Genomic DNA, 21517 nt, shown 5'->3' with positions numbered 1-21517 from the left:
CTCGATTATGCACAAAATCAAAAGGGATATTGCTGCTATGATCTTCGTTCTAGCTCTCGGTTTGTGTCCATGGATGTTACTATCTTTGAGTAAGTACCTTATTACCTATGAGTTTCTTCTCAGGGGGAGAGTAGTGAGAGGGATGCTCCTAGTCTTCAAGTTCCTTGGCCTATTCCTATTCTTGAAGGAGAGTTGTGTAATGGGGGTGCTTATCAAAGGTGTAAGGAGTTGAGGGTCTATCATAGGAGGTGGAGGCGAGTTGATTTTGGTGCTCATGATCAGTCAGGGCTAGTTCTTGCCACTATTGCAATTCCGGATTCAAGTATTTCCACCTCCTTGCCTATTGATACATCATTGATCGCTCTCACCTTTTGATTCCTTACCTCCTCCACTTCTAGATGACCTCGATCTTCCCATTGCAATTTGCAAAGGGAAGCGCTGATGCACTTCATCTACTACCCATTGCATCTCTTAGTTCATCACCTATGACCATCTCTCACCATCCTATAACTCCTATTTGGAATCTATTTCTATTGTACCTATTCCTAGAACTATCCAGGTAGCTCTTGTTGTACCTGAGTGGAAGAATGCAATGGAGGAAGAGATGGATGCCCTCATTAAGAATGAGACTTGGGAGGTAATAAACAAGCCAAAAGGGAAGAAGTCGGTTGGGTGCAGATGGGTGTTTATTGTGAAGCATAATAAAGATGGTTCGGCTGAAGGTAGCCCAACTGGTTGCAAATGGGTATACCTAAACTTATGGCATTAACTATCTAAAAACCTTTGCACTTGTAGCCAAGATGAATACCATTAGAGTTTTGTTATCCATTACAGCAAATTTTCATGTCCTTTGTTCCAACTAGATGTCAAGAATGCTTTCCTTAATGGTGATTTGTAGGAGGAGGTGTATATGGAGTTACCTCCTAGATTTTATAATTAAGATGTAGGGAAGAAAGTCTGCAAATTACGGAAAGCTTTATATGGTTTAAAGCAATCTCCAAGAGCCTGGTTTGATAGATTTAGATTGGATCTACAAATCTTTAGTTATGTACAAGCCCACTCCAATCATACTCTCTTCATTAGGAGAAGTGAAGCTTGCTTAACTCTTCTTGTAGTGTATGTTGATGACATTGTAGTGACAGGCAATGATATTTTATGAGATTGGTTCACTTAAGCAATTGCTTAGTAAGGAATTTGAAGTGAAAGACTTAGGTGACCTACAATATTTCTTGGGAATTGAGGTGGCTTGCTCTAGACATGATATCTTCATCTCCTAGAGGAAATATGTCTTTGATCTCCTTAAGGACACTAAAAACTAAGAGTTAAACTAGCAAACACACCCATCAAGTTGAATCATAAGATAAGTACAAAAGGGGGTGAGCCTCTTGAAGACAAAGCCATGTACCAATGACTGATAGGAAAGCTCTTTTACCTATGTCTCACATGTCTTGGCATCTCTTATGTTGTTAGTGTTGTCATCCAATACATGCATTCTCCTAGAACCAATCATATGCTTGTTGTGGAAAGAATCCTTACTTACTTGAACAAATGTCTAGGTCATGGAATACTCTTTAAGAATAATGGCCATATGAAGATAGAGGTGTACATTGATGCTCATAGGGCCAGATGTTTGATGATTGGAGATCAACTTCAAGGTACTGTGCTTTTGTTGGAGGTAACTTAGTGTCATGGCGAAGCAAGAAACAAAATGTTGTTGCTTGCTCAAGTGCTGAGGCAGAGTATAGATCTATGGCTCATGGCGTGGTTGAAGTTTTATGGCTGAGATCTCTCCTTGAGGAACTTGGAATTGAGTATGAGAAGCCATTGAGGTTGTATCCTGATAATCGGGATGCCATTAATATTGCCCACAACCAAATCCAACATGATAGAACTAAGCATATTGAGGTTGGCTGTCACTTCATCCAAGAGAAAGTTTCCTTCCAAGATGTATGCTTGGCATATGTTGCCTCTGATATGCAACTTGTTGATCTCGTTATCAAAGCAGTCATCAAAGTCAAATTGGAATCAGATTTGTGCAAGTTGGGAATGATCAACATCTATTCCCAACTTGCAGGGGAGTATAGTGATACAATGGAGCAGACTTGATACTTCTACTTGTGATCCCACTCATTGAGTTATTTTGTTACCTATTGTGTTATTTTCTTGTTTTCTTTTCTAGATGTTAGTGTACTGTTATAGGCAACAAGGCAAGTTAGTCTTTTTGCTTCATGTGATGTTAGCACATATAAATGATATTGTTTAAGGTAGCACTAACATAATACACAGCCCCCTTTGCACTGTTTAAGGTATCCCCATAGTCTTCTCTTCTTTTCTCTTCTCTCTTCTTCTTCTTTTCTTAGATTATTTGTCATTCTAAATATGTTCTGCTAACAGAAGTAACTCCAAGTCTCTACAAAAGTGACACCCATAGAAACAAACTGGGTGCCACTGATGTGATGAAAACAACAATAACCCTTCTATGTGGAGGCATAACCAAGGAAGATACACTTCCGAGTCTTAGGTTCAAACTTGTGTCTCTTGGAACTAGGAATGTGTACATAGCAAGTGCAACTAAAGATAAATAAAGGAATGGAAAAGATATCAGCATCTAGAAAGAGGACACCAAAAGAAGACTTGAGAAGGCATGTGGTTAATGAGAGGTGGTTGTTATGACTGCATCACCCCAAAATCTCATAGTGACATGGGTAGTGAAAAAAATACTCCTCACAACTTCCACAATATGTCTATTTTTCCTCTCTGCTACTCCATTTTGTTGTGGAGTACAAGCACAAAAGCTTTAATGAACAACCTCAAACTTTTCAAAATAGGAGGTAAGATCCTTCTCAATATATTCCTTAGCATTGTTTGATCATAATATTTTGATCAGGTATCAAACTGGGTGAATAATATATTCACAGAACTTTTGCACAAGTTTAGGCATCTCAGCACGAGAGCACATAAGATAGATCCAGGTATACCGTGAGAAATCATCAATAAACAGAATGAAACATTTATAGCCACCCACAAGGAAAATGGTAGAGCCTCCACACATCAAAGTGAACAATATAGATTCGCAAGATTCGCAAGACTCGCAATGTAGACTTGATAGACTTATTCCTTAAATAATGTTGGAAATAACAAACTTAATGAAGAAAACGACAGATGACCCAAATGATAATGACATAACATAATACAAGTAATTGGCTCTAAAAGACTGAAACAAAGGATGTTCTTTGAGGTTGTACTTGGCTTTGCTTAGACATGTCTAACAAGTATATCCTATTCTCCTCATGACCACTCCCAATCACCTTTTGAGATTTCATGTCTTGAAAAACATAATGAGAAGGGAAAAAGGTTACGCTACAATTCAAGGATTTAGTCAAATTACTATTTGAAAGTAAATTGGTATTAAGCCTAGGTACATGATGAACAAAGTATAATGGGAGTGTGAGGTTTTGATGTCTCCCTTGCCTGTGATAAGAGCAAGAGGGTCATCAACAAGGGATATTTTATTTCAACTAGATAGAAGTTGGTAGGTAGTGAATAAATGGAAAACACTAGTAATATGCTCAAAAGCACCAAAGTTTATTATTGAAGGGATTTTACAATTACCTAAAACAGTAGTATGATTTGTAGTGGCACAAATACCTAAGTGTGCATAAGCAGAAGAGGAATTGGTCTTTAAAGAAGTAGGTGCTACAGCCGTAGACTCCAAATCATTGATTATTCGGCCATATTTCTCATATTTAGCCCTAGTAGCTGCAAGCAATTCCCCCACAAATTTCTCAACATTTGGTCCATGTTCACACTGTGAAGAAGTGGCTACATAAGGCACGAGCTCTAGATGCAACTTCCAGCATGTGTACTTAGTGTGCCTATGCTTCTCACAGTATTCACACACAACATCCTTCTTCCCAATATTAACCTTTGGTTTCATCTTGGCATTAGCATAGTGGTCAACTTGAGGTTCCACAAACTGAACCAGTCTCCTACTCTCCTCACTACTAATCATAGCATAGGCTTGAGACAGGGTCACCTCATCTTTTGTTAAAACGTTTTGTCCCACAATATCATATTCAAGATTAAGCCTGGTTTATAACTCGAAGACCCATATTCTCTCCACTAACTTCCTATATGTCTCAACATCTTTTGTGCACCCCCACACAAAAGTCTCCATAAGGTCAATCTCCTGCCAAAGAGATTTTAGCATGGACAAGTAAACAACTAAGGGCTTCTCCCCTTGTCTTAGATTGTTCACATCATTCTTTAGTTTGTAGGCCCTAGCAACATTCAACTTCTAGGAATAGGTTTCCGTAACACTATCCCACACCTCCTTCACAGTATCCATCCACAAGAAACGCTAGCTAATATGAGGTTGCATGGAACTTACTAACCAGCCTACTACTGCGTAATTTTCCAGCTCCCGGTGATGTACCCTCAATTCCCTTTACAATAGACATGAATCTTTGTAGACTGAGACCATACCAAAAAATTTGTTCCATCCAGCTTTACTATGGGATATTTTGTCTCACCTCCTATTTGCTCCATTGGCTACCTGTTTGTTTCCTCTTAACTCTTACCTCTTAAGAGGAACCTTACAACTTTAAGAGGAAAATGGTTGTTCATTTCCTCTTATCTCTTAAAGGGGAATCTTACATTTTTTTGTTTTCCAATGTTACCCCCAAAATACAAAACACTTCTCCTTATAACTCAATGACCTCATATGCAATAATAATAATTGTTATTGTTATTCATAATTAGTAATTATTATTAAATAAAGCATAATTATTAATTACTATAATCATTATTATTAAATATTAATTAATTATTACTAATAATATGCAATAATAATTGTTATTGTTATTCATAATTAGTAATTATTATTAAATAAAGCATAATTTTTAATTATTATAATCATTATTATTAAAGATTAATTAATTATTAATCAATATAACAAATTTTAATATTATTTCTTTATTCAATTACAAAAAGTTAACAATTATTTAATAATAACCATAATTATGAATTATTAATTACTATTAATTCATTATAATTAATTATTAATTCATAATTACTAATTTTAATTCTTAATTAATTAATCTAATAATTAGTATTAGTTATAAATTAAATTTTAATTAATTATTAACTATTAGTTGTCAATTAATCATTAACTATTCTATTCATTAGTATTAATTAATAATTATTAATTATTAAAATCGTTAACATTAAATATTAATTAGCTATTAATCATTATAAAAATTTTTAATATTATTTCTTTATTGAATTACGAAAATTTAATAATTAATTAATAAAAATTAAGTCATAATTTTTAATTTTTAATGTTGTTAATGAATTATGATAATAATTAGTATTATAACAATTAATTATTAAATAATTATTATTATAATTAATTATTAATTACTAATTCACAATAATTAATAATTATTGTAATTAATTATTAAAATAATTAGTATTAGTTAAAAATTAATTATTAATTAAATATTAATTATCAAATATTATATTAATGATTATTAATTAAGAATGATCAATTATTAAATAATAATTATTATTATTTATTATTATTTATTATTTATTATTTACTAATTATTAATCGTGATAATTATAATTATTTTTTTATTGAATTACATAGACAAAAAAAAATTCTCATATATGGGGTTAAAATGAATATTTGACAACTTTCAGAGTTCAGAATTCAGAATTCAGAACAACATTATTTGCATTCAGAGTTCAGAGGAAAGAAAAGTTCACCAATATCAATATACCTCTTAATGTAATTATTGCACTTTTAAATGTCAAACATCAGAGCAAACAAGGAAGCCCTAAATGGAAACAAATGAAAATTAAAATAGGATATTACTAATCAAGAATCACTGACATGAAGCCAAAACTACTACTCAACCACCCAAAACTAGGGTTTCATAGGACCCGACAACCCAGGAGGAGAGAATGTCTAGCCGCTCCTACCAAGGACTCCAAAACTCTTTCCAACCTAGACTGATCTCAAAGAAGATCAAAAAGCTTCCCTTCAAGCCCCAAGCACCAACTTCAAAGTGTCTCTAGAACCCTTAATTCAGATTCTCTAGTTATCTAGGGTTTCGAGAAATTTCCTAAGAACCTGTCTTGGCCTCAAACTAAGGGTAAATTCCTTTCCAAAAACCCTCCCAAACTGGGCTCTATAAGCTGCCAATCAATTCTCCATACACACTATGTATGGGAATAAAAAAAGAAATTAAAGAAGATGGGAACTGATACCAAGTTGCAAATCACACCAGCAATAAATCTGAAAAATAGAAGAAAGAAGAATTAAGAATGAAAGAAAGAGAAGTTCTGATGGAGATTTAGAGGAAGAGAGAATGGAAGAAAAGGGAAGAGAATGTGCTGAATAATAAAAGATGTAACGTTACATGAGTGGCCCTAGTTGGGTGGATGACTCAAAGAACATAAAAAAGAATAAGTAATGAGGCCCATAAAGAAGGCCCAGTACAGTAGAAATAAAGCTACTAATAAATAAATAAAAACTAAGGCCCATTTGGCCCAATCACTCTACAACTTCGAGTGACCCCTTCCATAGACATCTAACTCTGAGTTAGCAGTTGTACGATCCCAGCGGAAGGAATAACAATTTTGAAGCTAGGGTCCTAACCTCTCTAGCATGATGTCAAAAAACCTAAAGCCCATCACCTCCTCTCAACAACCTTATCACCATTTGGAAATTATCTTCCACATCCAATGACATGTAGCCCAAGGGAAAAACAAAGAAGCAAATTTTAGCCTCACAAGCAATGAAAGGATCCATGCTCTGAGTGCTTTGCTTATTTTCTTAGTAAATATTCTGGTTTTCCACCTTGGATAGTATTGGTTATACAGCCTAATAATTATATTCTTTAAGTGTCTTTGTATGCCCTAGAATCTCTTTCATTCTTTTTTTTTTTTTTTGATAAATGAATGAAATTATCTTTAATAGAGAAAAAGTGAGCATACAAACACCTAAGAAGAGGCATGAGTTGCGACCTCCTCTTTAAGGATGAAAGCAAAAACTCACACTAAATAGAAATCAGTTTACAAAGTAGCCCAATACAAAGAAGCCCTTGAAACCCCTTGTTTAGCAAGAGAATCAGCCAAAATATTTGCTGACCTGCTAACCCACTGAAAACTGACATGTTTCTTGTAAGCCATCCAACTCTTCATAAGAGATCCCTAAAATCCTAATTAACAGTATCCGGATTCGACAACCAACTCACAACCACCTTAGAGTCTCCCTCAACTAACAAATTCTCCACTCCGAGTTGGTTAGCAAGCCGTATTCCTTATAGTGCTGCTAGTATCTCAGCCCTTGTAGTGTCTCCAACTCCCACTGGTCCTGAGAATAAGGAAAGAATGTTGCTATCCTTATCTCTCAAAATCCCTCCTATGCCCAAGGGTCATGGGTTCCCTTGACTACTCCCATCTAAGTTCAATTTCACAGCACCCTCCAGAGGGGGTATCCAACTAACTTGTATTCTACTCTTTTGAGAAGAAGTGGAAGCCACTGCTGCCCTTTCTTTCTGCTTTCTTAAACTATATGGCTAAAAAGCTTCAACCCTTACCTGATCCATTTGGAACCCCTATAGGACTGCATCCTACAGATGTGCCCTAAATGAAATGCTCCAAAGCTAGAAACTTGCATAGATAAGTCTCATTTATGTTACGTAAAGTGAAATCAGTTGCATAAAGAATTGGTCTTAATTTGAGTTTTAGTTGACATTATTACGCATACATAATCAACATCACAGGAAACCACATTTTTGAAATACCAATCTCAAATTATGTGGATTAAGGTTCAACAAATTCCACCATAAAGACGGAAAAGAAACATTCAGACATTCAAATAGTGTGCCCAATTCTAGGAAACCTTTGTTGAGGGTTTGGAGAGGGTGGGGAGATTTCCATATGAAACCATCAAGACAAAATAGAAAACCTTAATTATGCCAAACAAAGTTTGTACCTGTCACTATGCACAGTTCTGGACGTTTTGTGCATGCTCCAATAAACCGAACAACATTCCTATGCTGAACCTCCCTGTGACATTTACATGGGGGAAAAACAAGGAATAGTTAATATATCAGATGGAATACAAAATCCATCTTTTTTTTGGTTGATCAATAACTGTGAGTTTTATTAATAAAGAAATATAAACAGTGAGTACAGATTGAAAATACAAACAAAGAGAGATAAAACTGCTTCTCTCTCTCTCTCTCTCAGAAAGCTCTTCCTTTTTTCTTACAATTGTGCCAGCCCAAAAGAGTTGATCTCTCCCCACCCCTTGTTTGGCTAAGGCATCAGCTAAAGAATTAGCACTTCTTTTGACCCAATGAAGCCTCACTTCCATGTCCTTTGTCAACCACCTTTAATCCAAATTAAAGGTTTTTGGCAACAATTGAGTATTTGGGACAAAAAAGATGACTGACTAAAGGTTTTAATGATTTTAGTTGTCAATCTTCTCCAATTGCATATTAGAAACCATCAAGAAATGGCTTAGCTACTGACCGGAAAAACGGAGGAAAAAAAAAAAAACCTCAATTGAGTGGACTACATAACTAGTTTGACTTAATTCATTTAATTATAGCAAGACAGTGAGGGCAATCCATAATCTAAGATCATGTTTCCAGGAGAATTTTTCTACAGGGGAATCCTCATATAAAGTTAAATTTTTTGACTTCTTAGGGCTTTATTTGAAGAATGTAAAGTGTCAAGAAAAATTCCCGTCAAACATCTGAAAGTTTATAAAGAAAAAAGAAGGAAGAGATCAAACAGTGCATTGAGCAAAGGTTGCTGCTTAAGGAAGAGATCAAACAGTGCATTGAGCAAAGGTTCCACAGCCCACTACACAATTCAGCTAATCCAAATCAGTGTAGAGAGTGGTATTGGATAGCTTCGCCTTCAACTTTGAGATCCTTTCCACAACCACATTGGTCCCTCCTAGACCTAATTATATAAAATTAAATTTTGATGGCTACTGCTTAAGGTATTTGGAGTTGACAAGTTTTGGAGGGGTTTTGAGAGAGCATAATGGGTCTATCATGATGTTATATTCAGGCCCAGGAGGTCAAGGAGGTGAGAGAAGAATTGTTGGCTACAGTGGAGGGTGGCTGAATCTAATGAACATTGTGGTGGAAGGTGACTAAGATAGCGGTAGGCTGGATGACACAAAAAAAGCAAAGAATATTGGCAATTCAGGATTTACATGAGGGAAATCAGACAGCTGGAAATTGACCTGAATTCAAATTTCCGTTGGGTTCATAGATCAGCCAATGGGTTCTCTGATGCTTTCGCAAAATAGGGTGCAAGTAGGAAAGACTTTACTGGGCTGAATTGTAATGTATTAATTGATTGAGGGCGAGGTGATCTATCACCCATTCCGGACTTCCCAACCTTCTTGTAATCTGTAAATTCTATTCATAAGTATTAATAAAATTCTCTTGACTGCTACTGATAAAAAAGAAACTTATTGGATAGTTGTGCATTAAAAACTTGATAGAATTTCACATGTTCTCTGAAAGCACAACAGTTATTAGAACTGAGAACTAATAACTTAGTAACTTGATAAGTTTTATTTATTTTTTACCTTAGGATCCGTACTTCTTGATCAAACTCTATCTCCAAAGTTTCATTTAGATGTCCAGATCTAAGCACTTTAACAGCAACATCCTCACCCGAGTAAACTCCACGATATCTTGCATCAATGTTAAGGTGATGTTAGCAACAGAAATCAGCAGAAGTAGCAAATCATAATAATATCAGTCTGAACTTACAAATCTCCACAAGATCCAGAAGCGATTTTTTCTCCTAGCTTCAAAAATCTTTTATCAATCTCCCATTCACCAGACTTTGGTTGGTTTGCTAACGCCTTCTCTATGACTGAATTGGAAGGTGATGAACCAGACCACGAGCCCTATGGTTTAGAAGAAAGGACTGAGGTAATATTATTTCTATTTATGCCTTCTATAAACTTAGCTAAGACCCATCAAGGGACACCACCACAAGGATAAGAAGTGGAAAGAAGAATGCAGCTTCAGTGTTTTTAAGAGGTGCATGTAATGGAACTTCAGGCAATAAAATAGAAAGAAGAAACAATAAATGTATTCTTGACCAATGAATTGGGAGAAAGAATAAACTTTGTGTCCCAAAGAGAACATGTTTCTCAGTGATAGAAACAATACATGAAATGTAGACATTATGGTGTACAGGAAAACCAAATGCTAACACAATTTCTTTTCCCAGATGCTAATCGAAGAAGAAATTTTGGAAGATAGGCAAAGAATACATAGGCAAAGAAAGAAAAGCAATAAGAGTATCAGATATGTTCTTTCTTGGAGCAACCAAAAATATGATTAGTTGAAAGGCACCTCTGCACAATATCAATTGAGTGAAAATTAAACCAAGTCTATTGATTTTCAGGGCTACGTTATAGTTCTTTCACCCTTTTTTTATTTTGATGACATAAATATCAGAAGCACCAGTTGGGTCAGATCAAAATATTGGATGCAAAAAAATGATATTCATTAATTTGAAACACTAGGATATGCCTACATTGAAAACTTGTCAAACAGTTGTTTGTCTCCTCACTAGTTAATACAGGAGATTTACTTCAAGAAAAAGACCCAATAGTTGTTTGTCTCCTCACTGGTGTGCTCTCTGAAAGCTGATGGTGAGTCTGGATACCATTTACTAATTTCCTGTCGGTTTACTAAAGTCATTTGGGAATGGTTTACTTCTTTGTTTGGGTGCAGGTGGACCCCCCCTTTGAATGTGCAAAGCTTATTCACTTCCATGCCGAATTGGCCAACAAAAAGGGCCAAGATTATGTGGAGATGTATTAGGGCTGCAGTTTGTTGGACTGTTTGGGAGGAGAGGAATTCACGGATCTTTTCAAAAAAGGAGAGAAGCTTGGAAGTAATATTGGAGGTCATCCATATTAGGGTGATGCATTGGTTGAAAACTTTGGCATTGTTTGCAGAATTCTCAGTTGATGAGTTGCTAAGAAACTGGAAGGGGATCACAAAATTAGCTTCAGCTAAGAAGGCCTCAAGCTCTTGCTGGATTCCTCCACCTCATGGCTTTACTAAACTGAATTTTGATGGCAGCAGTATGGGTAGTCCAGGGCCATCCGGAATAGGGGGAGCAATAAGAGATGAACAAGGGAATCTGTTAGCTATGTTTTCTGGACCAATAGGGGTGGGAGATTCCTTAAAGGCTGAGACACTTGCAGCTATGGATTACAGCAATGAAAAGTGTAAAGAGACTGGGCCGAATGAGTCCTAGTATCTGCTCTTGTAATATCTTTTCTTTTTCTTGTTAGCTAATGGGCCTCTCTTAATGGGCCTGTTATTTCTTTTTGTTTGATCTCTTTATGTTACTGCCTAGCTGGCCACCCACTTAAGGGCATACTTGTAATTACTTTAACATTAATTCTTAATAAAAGGGATTAGAGAAGAAAAGGAAGAATAATTCGAACCTTTCTTCTTCTTCCTCCTCTTTTCGCCATCTTCTTCTCTTGTACTGCTGCTCTTACTTCTCTTCTTCCTTTTTCTCTCTAATTTTCAAATTTACATCTTGGTATCAGAGCAGGCCTCTTTCTTCCTTTTTTCTTCTTCCTCTTTTCCCATACACCCTTAGATTAAGAGAGTGTATGGAGAGATAGGTTCTCTATAGCTCAGAGGATCTCTGGCCTAGTTGGTAGAGGGTTTGGAGAGTTTAAATCTGGCTGGATATTGCCAAGAAGTGGTGTTGTTCTATTGCTGCCCAAAACCCTAGCTGACTAGAGATTTTCGAAGGTACAGGTAAAGGTGAAGCTTTGGGTGTGGCGCTCTGTGCTTGGGAGGTGTCTTTTGACTCCTAAAGGAGGGTGGTTCAGATTTTGAAGAGATTGGGAAGCTCTCGTAAGAGCGGCTGCATCTTCTCTCTTCCTCCCCAACAATTGGATAGAGTAAAACCCTAGTTTTCAAGCATCTGGGTTTTGGTTTGACTTCAAGTAAGTTTATATAGACCAAATTTCTGGTTCTTTGATTTTCGTTTGGTTAATGGAGCCATACGGAAGTGAGTTCAAGCAAGTGCCAGTTTCTGGCCTTGGTAGATTCCATTTTGACTGGTGTGACCACAATCAAGCTAGATGGGACAAATTATCTTGCTTGGGAACAGTCTGTAAGAATTTATGTCTGTAGTAGAGGAAAACTCGGGTATCTCACAGGTAGTAAAGTGAAACCCGAAGAGATATGGGACAGTGTTACTAAGACCTATTCACAAAAGTTGAATGTAGCCAGAGTCTACAAGTTGAAAAGTGACGTGAAGAACCTAAGACAGGGGGAGAAGAGTGTAGCAATCTACTACTCTATACTGAAATCCCTATGGCAAGAAATTGATGTTATGGAGACAGTTGTATGGGAGAGTAAGAATGTTGCTGAAATGTATAGGAAATTGGTGGAGAGAAATAGGGTGTTTGAATTTCTCACTGGACTCAACCCTGCGTTTGACATCATTAGGCAAAATATCCTAGCCAAAGATGAGGTTACTCTTTCCTAGGCATACGCTATGATAAGCAGTGAAGAGAGTAGGCGGCAGGTTCAGCTGCAGAGTCCACCTACAGAATACTTTGTACATGCAGGAATAAAGCCAAAGGGTCTTACTGAGAAAAAGGAACAGATATGTGAATATTGCAAGAAACCGAGGCATACAAAGGACACTTGCTGGAAACTTCATCCTGAGCTTCTTCCTGATAGGTTTAAGAATAAGAATAGCTCTAAGAAGGGCAGTTAGGTAGGAAAGCCTAAGATAGCTAATATTACTACAGTACCTGAAGGAGGAAATAAGGAGAGTGAAGAAAAATCAACCATTGAGCAGTTGGCAGCAATGAAGGCGGATTTTGAAAAGTATGGGAGGTTGCTAAATCACTTGGAAGCTATTGTTTCTTCATCTCAATCTTCCAGCAACACATCGACTTCATCTACATTTGCTCACTCAGGTATTCGTGCTTCTGCAAATCATGCTTCAATTTCAGGTAATCATAAAATCCCTTTGATTATTGATTCCGATGCATCAGACCATATGACCAGCCTGTCTAATCTCTTCTACTCATACCACCTTCTCTCTGGTAAAGAGAAAATATCCCTTGCTGATGGGTCTCTTGCTCCCATCTTTGGTAAAGGGGATATAAAGATCTCTGACACCCTTTATTTATCCTCTGTCCTTCATGTCCCTAAACTTAATACAAACCTTTTATCTGTTAGCAGCTTAACTAAATCCATGAATTGTAGCATAACTTTTTTTCCCACTCATTGTGTTTTTCAGGACCTGCAATCTCAAAGGATGATTGGGAGTGGCCATGAGGCGAACGGAATATACTTGTTGGACACACCTGATAGAGCTTTTGGACCACCTCATGGAGTTGCCTTAGAGTCAATTTTGTCAAAATCTATTGACAAAGTCTTGTTATGTCACTTTCGGTTTGGTCATTTGTCTTTTTCTGCTGAGTCATTTGCTTCCAGATATGTTTAAGGGAGTGTCTTTATTGAGCCTTCATTGTGAGTCGTGTGAACTGGCAAAGCATTGTAGACATTCTTATTCAATAAACAATAAAAGATCTCTTTCTCCATTTCATATTGTTCATTCTGACGTGTGGGGGCCATATCATTTGCCAACTATGGGGGGTTACAGGTACTTTATCCTTTTTATTGATGACTACTCTCGTTACACTTGGATTTATCTCATGAAATCCAGGGATGAAGTACTAGCTATTGTGCAAAAATTTCATGAACTCATCCTCACCTAGTTTAACACTCGGATCAAAATATTCCGTTCTGATAATGCTAAGGAGTATTTTGAGAAAACCCTCTCCGCCTATCTTGAAACTTTTGGGGTTATTCATCAAAGTTCTTGTTCCTACACTCCACAACAGAACGGAGTGGTGGAAAGGAAGAACAGACATGTGGTTGAAGTTGCCAGATCCCTCCTGTTTGCATTCCATGTTCCTATAAAATTTTGGAGAGATGTTCTTACTGCTACCTTTTTGATCAACCGTATCCCCTCCCGGGTTCATAACTTCAAAACCCCCTTTAGCCTTCTCTTCCCGGATGAGGATATTTTTTCTCTTCCTCTCCGTGTGTTTGGGTGCACTTGCTATGTGCATGTTCACAGCCATCAAAGGCACAAATTTGAACCTAAGGTTCGTAAATGTGTTTTTCTGGGATATGCTTCCACACAGAAGGGATATTGTTGTTTTGATCCAGTTAGTGGCACCCACTTTGTATCTCGGGATGTCACATTTGCTGAGTTGACTCCTTTCTTTAGTATTTCTCCCAAGGGGGAGAAATTTGAAGAGCTCTTTGCTATGTCTCCAGCTATTCCTCTTCCCATTCCTCTTGAGTCCTCTCATGAGGTGTCTACTTCTCCCATTGGACCTCCCTCCGATATTCATGTTCCTCCTCCACCTCATTCTCCTATAATTCCTCCTCATCCTGTTCTCCAAAGGTGGTACTAAAGGCACAGATTCAGACATGGGCAGGTTGTTTCCACTCCTACAGAAGAGCCTCTTGCTCCTCCCACCATTACTGAGGTAATAGGTCAGCCTTCTTCTAACCCATCTACATCTTTCCCAGACCTTGACCTTCCTATTGCTCTCCGCAAGGGCAAGCGGAAGTGTACAGTCCATTGTATCTCCAAACACCTGTCTTACAGCCTTCTCTCTCCTTCCTACTACTCTTTTCTTGCTTCTGTTTCTTCCCATGTGATACCCAAGTCCGTACCAGAAGCCTTATCTAAACCTGAATGGAGGGATGCTATGATGGCTGAACTGGATGCTTTGCATAAGAACCGTACCTGGGATATTGTTGACTTGCCTGAAGGGAAGGAACCAGTGGGTTGTAAATGGGTGTGTACCATTAAATATCACTCTGATGGATCTATTGAGAGGTTTAAGGCTAGGCTGGTTGCTAAAGGCTACACTCAGATGTATGGTATTGACTATCTTGAGACATTTGCTCCTGTAGCTAAGATGACCTCAGTCCGGGTTTTGTTATCTCTAGCCGCTACTTTTGATTGGCCCCTACACTAGTTTGATGTTAAAAATGCCTTCTTGAATGGAGACCTACATGAAGAGGTCTATATGTCTTTGCCTCCAGGGGTGTATGGGAAGGAAATGCAAGGCAAGGTGTGTAAACTGCAGAAATCTATTTATGGTCTCAAATAGTCTCCTCGAGCCTGGTTTGAGAGGTTCAGGGCTGCTCTTGTCTCATTTGGTTACACACAAACTCAATCTGATCATACCCTGTTCTTGAAGAAAATGGCTCTCTGGTGACCTTCTTGATAGTTTATGTTGATGATATTGTGGTCACGGATAATGACACTCAAGAGGTCAGTAAACTAAAAAGATTTCTTAACTCTGAATTTGAGATCAAAGATTTGGGAGATCTTCGGTATTTTTTGGGCATTGAAGTTGCTAGATCTAAGGACGGTATCTTCATTTCTCAGCGTAAATATGTCCTTGACCTCCTTGCTGAGACTGGTAAACTTGGAGCTAAACCAATCTCCACTCCTATTGATCCCGATCATAAGCTTTCTATTATAGATGGTGACCTTTTATCTGATAAGGGGGTGTTTTAGAGACTGCTTGGGAAGTTGTTATATCTTTGCATGACTCCCAGACATTTCCTATGCAGTAAGTGTTATTAGTCAATTTATGCATTCTCCCAGAGATACTCATTTAGTTGCTGCAAAAAGGATTGTTTTACTTGAAAGGTACTCCAGGGAAAGGTACTCTATTTGCCAAACATGGACACATGAAGCTGGAAGCTTTCACTGATGTTGATTGGGCAGGATGTATTGATGATAGGAAATCCACCTCAGGTTATTGTGCTCTGGTCGCTGGGAACATTGTGTCATGGAGGAGTAAGAAATAGTCTGTAGTTGCTAGATCCTCAGTTGAAGCAGAATACAGGGTAATGGCACATGGTGTGTCAGAATTACTGTGGTTGCGATCCCTTTTTAGAAGAATTGGGGGTTGACTACGAGAAGCCAATGATGCTCTACTGTGACAACCAAGCAGCTATCAATATTACACATAATCCTGTTCAACATGACAGAACTAAGCACATTGAGGTTGATAGACATTTTATAAGGGAAAGAGTTTCCTCAGGCGAAGTTTGTTTGCCATTCATCACATCAGACGAACAATTGGCTGATATCTTGACCAAGGGAGTTCCGAGAGGGAAAATGACACACTATATAAGCAAGCTGGGCATGATTGACATCTATGCTCAGCTTGAGGGGGAGTGTAAAGAGACTAGGCCGAATGGGTCCTAGCATCTTCTCTTGTAATATCTTTTCTTTTTCTTGTTAGCTAATGGGCCTCACTTAATGGGCCTGTTATTTCTTTTTGTTTGATCTCTTTATGTTACTGCCTAGTTGGCCGCCCACTTAAATGCATACTTGTAATTACTTTAACATTAATTCTTAATAAAAGGGATTAGAGAAGAAAGGGAAGAATAATTCGAACCTTTCTTCTTCTTCCTCTTTTCGCCATCTTCTTCTCTTGTACTGCCGCTCTTACTTTTCTTCTTCCTTTTTCTCTCTAATTTTCAAATTTACACCTAATTTTTGAGGACTGATTTACATCTAAAAGAGAAAATTTAAGTGGCTGACTAAGGACATTGAAATTCAATGCACATGGGTAAAGAGAAGTGCAAACTCATTGGCACATGGTCTAGCTAGGCAAGGGGTGAACAGAAACTCTATATTTTGGGCTGTATTGTAATTGTTTTTTTGGTGTTCAATGGTTGTACTCGGGAGTTAAGATTGTTTAGCTCCCTTGCTTTGTAATTTTTCATAATCTTAATTCAATTCACAGTTATTGATCAAAAAAAAAAAAAAAAAACCTTGTCAAACAATAAAACTTAGTTGTCTTTACAACTAGATTCATAAGAGTTCTATAATGAAGGCAATCTTACACATGTTACATTGAATTTCTTCTTCTTCCTCCTCAGGCAAGGGGTGAACAGAAACTCTATATTTTGGGTTGTATTATAATTGTTTTTTTGGTGTTCAATGGTTGTACTCGGGAGTTAAGATTGTTTAGCTCCCTTGCTTTGTAATTTTTCATAATCTTAATTCAATTCACAGTTATTGATCAAAAAAAAAAAAAAAACCTTGTCAAACAATAAAACTTAGTTGTCTTTACAACTAGATTCATAAGAGTTCTATAATGAAGGCAATCTTACACATGTTACATTGAATTTCTTCTTCTTCCTCCTCTTTTCGCCATCTTCTTCTCTTGTACTGCTGCTCTTACTTTTCTTCTTAAGGACATTGAAATTCAATGCACATGGGTAAAGAGAAGTGCAAACTCATTGGCAAATGGTCTAGCTAGGCAAGGAGTGAACAGAAACTCTATATTTTGGGCTGTATTATAATTGTTTTTTTGGTGTTCAATGGTTGTACTCGGGAGTTAAGATTGTTTAGCTTCCTTGCTTTGTAATTTTTCATAATCTTAATTCAATTCACAGTTATTGATCAAAAAAAAAACCTTGTCAAACAATAAAACTTAGTTGTCTTTACATCTAGAAACAATCCATCGCCTACAATCTTACACATGTTACAATTGAAGTTTTTGACCAAACATGCAGAAATAAGCTTGGGTATATTTTCAGCATGTAACTTTAAATTGTGTAAGAGAGTTTTAATAATAACGTAAGTACAACGGATCACACATTTAAGAAAAGTTAATTATCTCTTTCATTAATTCAAGAGGTATAGTTGGGCACCACAAAATGTACTCATGGTCTGCATTGAACTTGGAACTCCCCTTTTCTCTTATTATATTTCCATCCATCATAGATTGCCATCTCCTAAGTTGACTCCAAGACTCTCGAGTTGACTCCACTCCCAAGTATGGGGAGCCAAGTCATGGTAGAGATTCCTGCATATGGCTCCTCTAGATCAAACAATGGACTCCAATGACTCCTTTGACTTGTTCAAGTCGATTTTTATTTACTCCTACCTATGACCTATGTCAATAGTTAGATGTAGACTGTACACTATTTTGAAATGCAAAAATTGGTTTATCAAGTTTCCAAAAACTTGATAATAGGTCTATCTCATTGTTCCTACTTTTCTATAAATGTTTCAACCATATTTATAAGAAAGGTTTCCTAATAAGTTTGATTATTAAAGATCCCTAGATGACCCCACCTACTTTTGCCACATGGAGGAATTCTATGACCCATATGAACCATACATCAAGTAGGGGACCCTTGCGCTGGAACTTTACCCAACTAGTACAAATCATACAAAGTTGCAAACTTATAATTTGTGAATAATATAAAAAAAATATAAGTGTCAAAAAAAAATACCTAGGTGCTTAAGCAAGGCAACCCTCCATGGGCACCTTGTTATCCAGGCATCACCTTGACAACTAAGGTTTCTATATTAAAACCTTACCCTAAAAGAAAATGTTAGTGACACAGCATATGAAAGGATGTCTCAACAATAACAAGGTGCAACAACAGTGATAATACAATAAAGCACCCACCTCGTAATTTTTGTTGCCAACTTGACAACATGAGAGCACGAGAGAGAGAGAGAGAGAAAGACTATAAGAACATATTGATAGTTGCCCAAAGGCTTGTCACTGTGCCAAGAAAGAAACCTAGCTCTACACAGCTTATACAAGAGATAGGAGCTATTATATATACATATACATACATACATACATGACTTCTTTTTCATATATATATATATAACAAACTTCTTTTGCACTTAAATATTGACCCCCGGATATACCACGTGAAACATATTTGATATATCAGATCATAGAACATAAAATTATGCACTGGTAGATTTGTGACCTAAAAACTCTCTTTCCTTCTTGAACTGCTCAGATTTCTCTCTATAGATCAAAAATACTTCTGTATTTCCTCCAATGTTTTGACTTTTTGTAAACACTTCTTTAGAAAATAAGGACAACTATTGTACACTTTTGGGGAATTTTGCACTGCTTCTGCATCATATTTGTAGCTTGTGGTAAGATAACATGTTAGAAATCTTAATGGACAACAGCAGTGTTTGAAATTAATTAATAATGCTTGGTAGGACAACAGTTAATTTCCTAACATGGCACCTACTCTCATCACTACAATATTGGCAAAAAAGTTCATTCTCAGCACTATGGACAAAACACCAACAAGGAAAGATGAGAAACCAGATCATAGAGAAACAGAGAGAAAAGTTACCTCACTTCTAGCAATTGCTTTCTCCATCTCCTCGTGCAAACCATCTGTGTCCTGACCAAATCATTGCAAAGTCAGCAACATTTGGGCTTGTCAAAGATCCCTGTCATAAAGGAAAATAGAATCACAATGCCCCTTAATAAACTATAAGGTCGCCATCCTTGTAGGATAATGCATAAGCTGTGCATACTAAATGCAGCTGATAAAGTGAATTATCAATCATCAGTCCACAAATACGATAAGTGTATACAACATGACAAAGTGAATGCCCTCCATTTATTCTAAGAAGTCAAAATAACTGCTTTATGTCTGTGTATGTGCAAATATATTTGCAAGATAAATTTATTTGCACAGAAAATGAGGAAGAGTGTGACTACTTTGAATAAATGACCAGCCCCAAGATGATAGCATATACTAAAGTGATAGGCCCTTACTCAAAAAAGCCTCATAAAGACAAGCACTAAGGACATACATGGCTTCAAGACCACCAGTAATGAGACAATGTAAACATTCTGCTAACATTAATCCATCCTTAATGATGGCATTTTCTCTTGATCAGACAAATTATATTAAAAAGGACTGGAAGAAGGTATAAAAAGATGCTTTAAGGGGGCAAAAGTACAAAAAACTGAAGCAGGCTGCATTAGTACAGTGCAACCAAAAACTTATCAATCAATTCTCTCTAAATAATTGAAGTCCAAAATTAATATAGGCTTGTAGGAATCCCCCAAATGATGTAGTTAGAAATTTCACTATCTTTACCCAGCCAAGGAGAGGGAAAATCATGTGGAGATGCATCAGGGCAGCAATACTATGGTCAATAAGTGAAGAAAGAAATGAGAAAATTTTCAAGGGAAAGGTAAGAACCAAAGAAATATTAGTTGAAAATAGCACAGTTGAACTGTGAAAGTAGCACATAGGGTAACACATTTGCCCTATTTTCCATAGACAACATTCTTAGAGGATGGAAATGGGTGGCTAATTTGTAAGTGCAAGGGGTATGGCTCAAGTACAATGGAATCCACCAAGGATTAACCAAATGAAGATGAATTTTGATGGATGTATCATTGGGAACATGAGACCATCAAGTAGGTGGGGGTGTGTAGGGATGATGATTGAACCAGTGTTTTAAAAGGCACAGGAAACATACTCCTGGAGGCATGCCTCTAGCATAGAGGTGTGCAGTACACTTCCTTTTCACTTTACATGCTTCAAGAAAGTGAAATGCCTCATATCACACGCCGAGGTTTTAAAGCATTGGATGGAACCATGCTAGAAATATATTGCAGGTCACTTAGCCATATGGATTCCATAAAAGTAGAACAGCTAGCTACATTGCAAGGTTTGAGGGAGGCCAGATCATTAGGGTTCAAAAATGTAATAGTGGAAGGGGATTCAAAAGTAGGGAGTGCATTGGATGAGAAGCAACAGCCAAGGATTATGGCAGTATTGACACATCATAACAAAGATAAGACACTTGTCAGAGCAGCTAGATTCCACTTTTTTGGGGTACAAAGATCAGAAAATACTTCTACCAGGAAGGACAGACATGGAGTTGATTGGATGCCACCAGGGGAGGAGTTTATCAAGCTGAACTTTGATGGAAGTAGCTGAGGAAATCCAGGACCTTCAAGCATAGGAGTGCTGAGAAACAAAGATAGTAACGTGATATCTTTGTACTCAGGTCCTGCGGGTGTGGGAGACTCTTTTAAGGGCCGAATTACTGGCTTCTGTACAAGGAATCCAGCTTGCAAATCAGCTAGGCATAGAGCATATGATTATTGAAGGGGATTCCCAGGTGATAGTGGGTTGGCTGAAGGATCCAGCCACTGTGATTTGGGGTTTTAGAGATCTTCTCAAAAAGGTTAAATGGTTAACAAGGAATATGACAATCAGAGTTCAGTGGGTAGGCAGATCAGCAAACTCATTGGCTGATTCACTTGTAAAACAAGGGGTTTCCCGGGATACTTTATTTTGAGCTTCAGTGTAATTTCTTTTGTACTTATAATTCTGTAATTAGCTTTAAAGGAAAGGTCGCATCTCGTGCCTTTCCACGGGTTGTGTGTAACTCTTATTTGCTGGTTTAATAAAATTTCACTCATTTATCAATAAAAAAAAGATCAGAAAATACTTTGTCTGATGCTTTACAAGGGTAAATAGGGTCAACTTTTTGGGGGTCAAATTTAATGTAAATAGAAAAACTAGATTAGATGTCTAATCCCTAGCCTGCAGCTAGGGATGCT

General features: G+C 37.2%; 1 protein-coding gene across 4 annotated transcripts in view; it reads right to left on the bottom strand.

The window, feature by feature from the left end:
* Positions 1 to 21517, bottom strand: part of LOC104600147 (serine/threonine-protein kinase STY46-like) — a 67819-nt gene that overhangs the window by 16379 nt on the left and 29923 nt on the right. For all 4 annotated transcript variants that reach the window (XM_088887703.1, XM_088887702.1, XM_088887701.1 and 1 more), the window contains 4 exons: positions 19278 to 19328; positions 9813 to 9952; positions 9626 to 9733; positions 8006 to 8079 (listed from right to left, as the gene is read on the bottom strand). In XM_088887703.1, the coding sequence (XP_088743829.1) occupies positions 8006 to 8079; positions 9626 to 9733; positions 9813 to 9952; positions 19278 to 19328 (373 nt within the window). The remainder of the gene's footprint in view (positions 1 to 8005; positions 8080 to 9625; positions 9734 to 9812; positions 9953 to 19277; positions 19329 to 21517) is intronic.

This window comes from Nelumbo nucifera, chromosome 5 (assembly GCF_055504915.1).
Source record: "Nelumbo nucifera cultivar China Antique chromosome 5, China Antique-T2T, whole genome shotgun sequence".
NCBI classification, from domain to species: Eukaryota; Viridiplantae; Streptophyta; class Magnoliopsida; order Proteales; family Nelumbonaceae; genus Nelumbo; species Nelumbo nucifera.
This window is presented reverse-complemented; position numbering and strand designations above follow the sequence as displayed.